Source organism: Ostrea edulis, chromosome 8 (assembly GCF_947568905.1).
Source record: "Ostrea edulis chromosome 8, xbOstEdul1.1, whole genome shotgun sequence".
Classification (NCBI taxonomy): Eukaryota; Metazoa; Mollusca; class Bivalvia; order Ostreida; family Ostreidae; genus Ostrea; species Ostrea edulis.
Window position 1 is genome coordinate 39402307 of NC_079171.1, and position 7761 is coordinate 39410067.

Below are 7761 nucleotides of genomic sequence, written 5' to 3' on the forward strand. Positions count from 1 at the left end.
CAACTTACAGGTGTACATACTTTAATAAATTATGTCTCATAGTGACAAAAGCTGTTGATCGGCTGTCGTCGTTAACTGTTTCACATTGACAAAGAATGCGGATGTAAGTTTTCCCTATGACCTTTTGACCCAGCATGGCGGTATAGTGTGCAAAACATCTATTGTACTTGTAACTCTATATTCCTGGTAAACTGTCCTCAAACCGGAGATAGATTCAAAGTAAATTGTTTATTTTATAAATCTACATTGTTAAGCTGGACTCCCTGAGACTCATTGGTATTCCATGCCCTTGTAGAACTACCAAAATACCAATGCCCATTGATCAAAGTTCAGTATTTAAAAGATAATTGATCCCAATTATTCATCGACTTTTGATACCGGGTAGATACCGGGTAGATACCGGGTAATGGTGCATTGTTGTTCATATCCGTCTCATCTTGACATTATCAATGCATTACCGACTTTCCGCTCTACTGAATCTGAAAAAGTGTTTACTTTTAAAGCGACGGGGAAAATATAAGCTTTTCTTTCTTTGGGTTAAAGAAATATCCAAACAGGATATGACGCTGTCATGGTGACACGCGCTGGACATTTTTCTTTATATACTTCATTTTGTTCAGTTGATTTCATTTCTTAGGCGTAATGAGGTTTAATCCATGTGCACGTACGTCATATTAATATTCAGGGATACTAAAATGTACACTCATATTTGTTTGGTTAATTATTGTCATTTTCACCTTTGTTTCAATTGTAGAATATATGTAATCATGCCATTTTTTTAAAAAAAAAAGCATAGGATAAGAGATGTTTATTGTTGTTATCAAATCATATATATATATATATATATATATATATATATATATATATATACACTTTTTTTTTCATTATTTAAGGTAACTCATTACACCAAATATTTATCTAATTTTAGTTAAAAGTCGACTTTTGAAGAATGCTTTCACCATCGCAATAATAATTCAAGCTCTCAATTATTTTATATATATTTTTGTGATTTTTCCCGGAATGATAAAATAGTGTTTTGTTTGCCAATAAGAGATTCTAGAGTCTAACGTTCGCTATATAAGGAATGAAAGTGATTTTCTTTTCTTTTATACGATATAAAGTAAGTTGGAGCAGTTTAGACGTTATAGAATTGCGTAAACTGTCCTAACTTACTTCATATCGCATAAAACAAATAAAAATTATTTTCATTCCTTATGATTTCATTTATTAAACCGCATTTGATATTTTTTTATCAATAATTCTAAAGGGAAAAAAAATCAATTTTTTTTATGACGCAGACCAATGTCGCTGTAGATATAAAATGGAAACTGAACGGCCAAAAGTATTACAACGTCATTCCTATAACGTCATATAGTTGGAGTAATGGGCAATTCTGTTGAATGCGGATAACGTGAAATGAACCAATCCAATTGCCTGTAACAAGTAAAATCAAATTATATGAATATCTAACAAGATATACCTAAAGACTCGGGTATAACCGTTCTAATTTTTTAGAAAAAATATTTATGAAAATTGAAAACTTTATTTGTTAATATTTTTAAATCTACGAATAACATTTTCAAAAAACATGTCAAATAGAAAAGCAATATATTGAAGAAGCATATTTTAAAAAGAAATTGAAATGAAATGACCAAATTTCAGATATGTAGAATAGATTAAAAGGAAAGGAAAAAGTATCGATCAAAATTGATGGAAATTAATAATAATAATAATCATATTGTTGCTAATTGTGTGTACTTTTCATTAAGAAATTAGTTTCCTTTATAAGTTCATTTAATTTGTAAACCATTTTAAATCAAGGGGGTGTGGTATTCTGGTTACAGTGTTCTCTATGGCAACGTTTTTAGAATTCAAATTGGGGTTTGTTCGAATTTGAAAAAATCGTAATATTTCTGAATTTTGACCATTTCATTTCAATTTCTGTTTAAAATATATTTCTCTAATATATCTTTTATCTAATCGACAATTTTTAAAAAGTTTTGATCCGTGCATTTAAAAATATTAACAAATAACGTATTTAATTTTCATAATATTTTTTTATTTAAAAGATTAGAACGTTTGTCTGAGTCGTTCAGGCATGTGTCTTAGATATTCGTTTCACAGTGGAATTTGGACTCTATGGTATCTTATTTGCAAACAAAGCAACTTTTTTTTTTATTATTCCGGAGACAATAAATCATGAAAAATACTTTGTACTACCTAAACAACTGTGCTGATTCCTTCATTCATTTTTTGATATATATACATGTATATACTTTGGATATATATATATATATATATATATATATATATATATATATATTGTTTCCAGCAACACGTCGCTGAAATAAGAAATACCTAGTACCATGGTATATTTTAAGTACAACAAACACGGAACGTTATTCGGCGACTCCTCGGGATTTTCGGTCTTAGGATTCTGCCTCAACCTCATTTCCCTGTCACTGAATCTCATTAGCTTTGCTACACCTTTTTGGTTCAAAGGCACTTCACCAAGCTTAACGGCGTATACTTTTGGATTGTGGCGACTGTGTAAAAAGTCTCCAGTCCTTACTGTTTGCGGAAGTATCGAGGATGAAAAGGGTAAGACAAAAAGAAGAAGTCTAACAATTTAACATTAAAGATGTTCACACATGAGCTTTGACGTATTGTTATTTATTTTGGAAACATATTTTAAATTTCTACATTGACGGGCAATTATGAAATTAGAAAAGCAGGGGTAATATTGCTTGTTATTGACCTACAATGTTTCTAATATGCATTCGTGTCTTCTAAAAGTATAGGCATAGGAAAACCTAAATGCCAGAGACCTGGAGAGAAATAATTACTTTTTTGCATTTATTACACGGAATTAAGAGATGAGACTTTTAATTCTTTTCTTGATGCATGTATCAGACGAAAAATTAAACGGAATGCTCGCAAAGCATTGATGATAAAGTTTTCCATCCAAATTTTCGTTTGATACATGTATCAAGAAAAGAAACATAATTTTTATTTTTTATCATTTGATAATGTTTTTAGAATAGAAAAACAAATTGTTTTTTTCCCTGGTGGACTGTTAGTCCCCGAGGATCTCTACAGCCCACTATCTAACTACTTCGTTACTAGCTTGAAAATACGGATGTATATTTAATTGCTGTTATAAAATTTAGACATTCATTTCAAAATTAAGGATTATCTCCCTCACGCATAGCTCTTATCCTTGAACGAATTTGACTCCACTTTTTTTGGCACACTGTTTTTGCCTATAATAGCTCTAAAACATCATTGTTATTTCGGATTTCAAACATTTCGGTTGAGCATCACTAAAGAGACATAATTTGTCGAAATGCGCATCTGGTGCATCAAAATTGGTACCATGTAAGTTTTACATTAAAAAAACTTCAATTAACGTTTTTGAAATGGCGCGTAGGAATACATGAATTGTACGCAACAATCCAAATAACATCAAAACTGGCTGTGCTTTCAGGTCAGGTCGAGTTACTGTGCAGAATTAAACGCCAAATTAAACGTGCAATGGTTCAGAAACTGAATTAGAACAAGCGGCGGCTGGATGTATGCCGCATTGTATTGAAGAATACGTTGAACACTTGTTGTGTCATGGGAACGGTGGGGTGCAACTAGGAATCATTTCATTATCAAGGAAAACGCTTAACACCTCTTCATATCACGTAGTTCAATTTCATTTATATTTCCAAGATCAAAAGTCGCCGCTTGCTCATATCTGTTATCGAATTCCTAAAGCAGACGATGCATACTGGGAACTCTTGTACATGTCTTCTTCTACCAGTCAGTGGTCTACGTCATCAGGTTGACTATTCTGCCACGTCATCACTGCGTGTTGTTTCTTTTAAATTAATTTTGTAATTTATTCATATCTTTGGTTGTGTTTAATTTTGGTAGCAATGAAAAAAATCAATCGAATACATTTTGTTTACAATGCTTGTGTGGAAACTCTCGTTCTATAAATAGCGCTAAGTTAGAACGGGGAAGATGCATTCCAAAGAAAAGTAGTCCCGCGTGCTTAGTGCAGATGAACCCCGGAGAAATATTCTTTTTACTGAGAAATCAAATGCATTTTTCATCCAATCAGCTTCGTTATTAAATTATCACTTTAAAGTTATTAAATGATAAGCTTATCATCTACATTTTTAAAGTTTTGAAGATTGTCAATTTTCAAAAATGCACATAAGTTACAAAGTATTGACTTAAAATACAAAACGTAACTTTAAAATGTGGGAGTTATAAATCAATTTTTTTTAAATCACTGGCCAAAATGCAAAATTTGTTTCGAGAATTTCGGGTGAATTATACATTAATAAAAAGAAATTAAGAATTGGCATCATGTTTTTAAAAATATATCAACAAAATTGATGAATAATCAACATTTGAATAAGTTTTAAGTTTCGAATACCTGTATCATTAATTATGAATTTGTAATACACGTCCAGAAGATTACAAAATGTTGATGATACATTGGATAAAATAGAAACGGTAAAATCATGCAGATTAAAAAAAAGAAAGATTTTAATTAAATAATCCTTTCACCATAAAAGGTAGTTCTTTCCAAACCCTTTGAAATTTTGAATTGGCATAAACATTTCTAACTGGATAGGTTTCGTAATAATTGTATAATATATTTGGATAATGAAATAAGTATCAGACCCGATCGGAACTTCTCGAATGTCTCGCACACTCGACATAGGTGTCGAGAGCACGTGTCATTCGATGAATTCCGATTTGTATCGGACCTGTACCTACAGTTACACAATGTAACATCCAACGCGGTTGTGTGCAAAAGCTGAGGAAGTCACTCCCGTAAGTAGGGATGCAATTTCAATTTTGTGACTATCATATTGTTGACACCCGTTGTTCATATATGCTCTTTAGTGCTGTTGATGCACCCTTTGTTGATACCATAAAATGTTGATACAATTTGTTTACACATGTTGTTGATACATGTTGATACACGTTCTTTCCAACAGTCTCGTTGAAAATGAGCACTTCGCAAATTATATGGTCGTTATAACAATCTAGTTTGCCCATAGCACTTGTCATTTGGTCAAATGTTCTCTGACGTGTTTCTTACCGATTGTTAAGACGATCTTGACAGACGGATGTTCACTAGGGATAACTCCGTTTACCTGATCAAAATATAGGGATCACGTTGGGTGTGACAGGTCGACAGGGTGTGCTTACTTCTCATAGGCACATGATCCCACTTCTGGTATATCCAGGGGTCCGTGGTTGCCCAACTCTCTATTTTGTATTGCTTATAGGAGTCATGAGAATGGTCATTGTTCGTTATCTTCACGTTGCATTTCAGTATGAATCAACTGAGGCTAATGTAAAGGCCAGGTATCTGAAAGCCATCAGCATAATTTATTACCATATGTTAACAACACTGTGCCTTGGTTGCACATTATATTTTTACATATGTTGTTGATATATGTTGATTACATGTTTTGTGTTTTTACATATGTTGTCAATACATGTGCATGTTGTTTACCCGTGATGTTTATATATGTTGCATTCACTTGGCGTTGATATAAGTTTACACGTGATGTTGATTACACGTGTTGTTGAGACATGTTGTTTACAGATGGTTTAATATATGTTGTGTACACGTGTTGCTTTTTTGTGTATATCGATGTAAACTTAAGAATCGTTACGATAGCATAATTCAATTATTATTTAAAGAAGGAGCAAAAATATTCAGGTAAAACTTTCATCAGTGATTATATACTTTATCCATCAGACCTTTTTAGCACTGCTCTTTTTACTTCATGTCTTTGGATTTCATTTTCAGAATGGTTTAGGTGGATTCAGGCAACGGCGTCCGTTGGTTTTGGATCTCTCCTTTTGGTCTCTGTGATACTGGGTTTCTATATTTTTATGATGGAAAAAAGAAACCGGATAGTCCTCATTAGCTGTGTGTGTTTAACCGTGACTGCCGGTAAATATCATTTGTTTTTCTTTCTTTTTTTCTTACCTATTTAAAGTATTTTGATATACAATTATTGACCATTTTGTAGGTTAATACGATGGTTTAACTAACCGAGAAGTACCTAAACATTTTATTAACGGAGAATATTGTATCATTATATGATCATCGAAACCAGCATGTAGATCTGACGGCTCATGACCATAAACGGAGAATAGACTTGAGTTTAAATTTCGAATCCAATTAACCTTTGACAAAATTCTCAAATAAAAAAATTCAGTGCTTGTTTGTATTTGATTTGTTTTTAAACAGCCGTGTTAGATAAATCATAGAAGATAAGCAATCCAAAATTTGATTTCAGTCTATTCTTCAGGCTAAGCCTGTGGTCTAGAATCAAAACTCAACACCAACAATGATATCCAATGATATCGATTTTACAAATTCCTAAATATATTTCTGGTGCGATGTTGGAAAAAAAGAGGTGAATATAAATTTATAATTTCATTATTATGTTTGATTTTGGAATTATTGAATCATAAAAAGAATTTGATCCCGGAGCAGCGCCAAAGATAAGAAATTTAAAATAAGGAGGAAGTGACTAGATCTCCGCCAATCTACCGGTACTGGACGTGAAAGTCACGGGTCTTTCGGACATGACTTTATAAACACAAGCTACAGGCGTCGGTACATGTACCGTAAAGAACCCTCACTGCTACGGCCCTGAGCAGTAAAAATAGGTCTAAATTGGTGTCACTTCACCTACAGCTGGTAACGTTTCCACATCAGTGAACAGTTCTGAAAAAGGCGCACCAGAGTATACAAACAATATATAACTGTTCTACACACCAGGTTGATGTTTTATCTCTACACATAATGTTGGGTTTGATTTCATTTTAAACATGTCAGTATAGACATACATGTACGGTCCACTACTTGTGTTTGGTTTATAAAATGGCTCGCTCCGCAGATATCTTAATTAATAATAATATTAGTAGTAGTGATGGTATTATTGCTATTCTTTATATCATTAGCAGTATTATATTTGATACGATTTCATTCTTAAATAAGATAATGTGTAAACTTTTGTTCAACATTCCATTGAGACTGTTTTGTAGTCAATAAATGGAATAAAATTACTGAATTCTTTCTTATTAGCCATGCATGTACCTAAATACCTAAAAGTACTTTACATGTAAACATAATACTATTAAATTACAAAAATAAAACAATAATGATTTGTCTAGGTTATTTGGTATGTAAAATTTAGATGTCCATCATTTCACAGTAAAGTAAATCTATCCTTGTAATAAATCTATTGTAGAATTTCATTTGTTTACCTTTTAGCCGTGTTTATGTTTATTTTTCAGCTGTGTTAATTTTCATCCCCATTGTGGTATTCGGTGCTACTAAGATGGAGGACATGCTAAACCTTGGAGACGTAGCTGTGTCGGAACACCTACACTTCTCGTACGTGTTGTCCGTCATCAGTATGGTCACGTGTTGTATGGCCGCCATGTCGCTTGTGTTTGACATTAATTGCAATTAAACATATACCTCTGGAATTTGTTTTCATTGATGTGATTGGTGTCTGTATGCAATTAAAAAATACGTCATGTCTTAACCAATACCCCACTCAGCTGCCCAATATTTAAAGAATCATCCGCTGGTCGTGGTCACTCAGTGGTTATTGCAGGAGCGGTCCAGGATTTTGACTGGGGGCGCCAGCTGTTCAGAAAGGTGTTCTGGTGGTGTTTTCATGGGGCAAATACCCGGAGGCTTTTGGATTATAGAGATTTTGT

At 32.8% G+C, this 7761-nt stretch overlaps 1 protein-coding gene across 2 annotated transcripts; it reads left to right on the forward strand.

Annotated features, from left to right (window-relative positions):
- Nucleotides 1-549: 549 nt before the first annotated feature.
- On the forward strand, nt 550-7524 carry LOC125662017 (uncharacterized). 2 transcript variants are annotated; one of them, XM_056146105.1, is made up of 4 exons: nt 550-664; nt 2333-2601; nt 5828-5974; nt 7330-7524. In XM_056146105.1, the coding sequence occupies exons 2-4, from the start codon at nt 2367-2369 to the stop codon at nt 7506-7508; spliced, it is 561 nt and encodes a 186-aa protein (XP_056002080.1). In that variant the 5' UTR covers nt 550-664; nt 2333-2366; the 3' UTR covers nt 7509-7524. The 2 variants fall into 2 exon arrangements, with proteins under 2 accessions (XP_056002080.1, XP_056002081.1); XM_056146106.1 differs by lacking the exon at nt 7330-7524 and adding an exon at nt 6054-6246.
- Nucleotides 7525-7761: the final 237 nt, after the last annotated feature.

What these genes read in the sequence shown, in the direction of transcription:
- LOC125662017 (XM_056146105.1), top strand. Translation starts at nt 2,367, where the DNA reads ATGGTATATTTTAAGTACAACAAACACGGAACGTTATTCGGCGACTCC. An exon ending in AAGTATCGAGGATGAAAAGG is followed by an intron (nt 2,602 to 5,827) that starts GTAAGACAAAAA and finishes TTTCATTTTCAG; the next exon opens with AATGGTTTAGGTGGATTCAG. An exon ending in GTGTTTAACCGTGACTGCCG is followed by an intron (nt 5,975 to 7,329) that starts GTAAATATCATT and finishes TTTATTTTTCAG; the next exon opens with CTGTGTTAATTTTCATCCCC.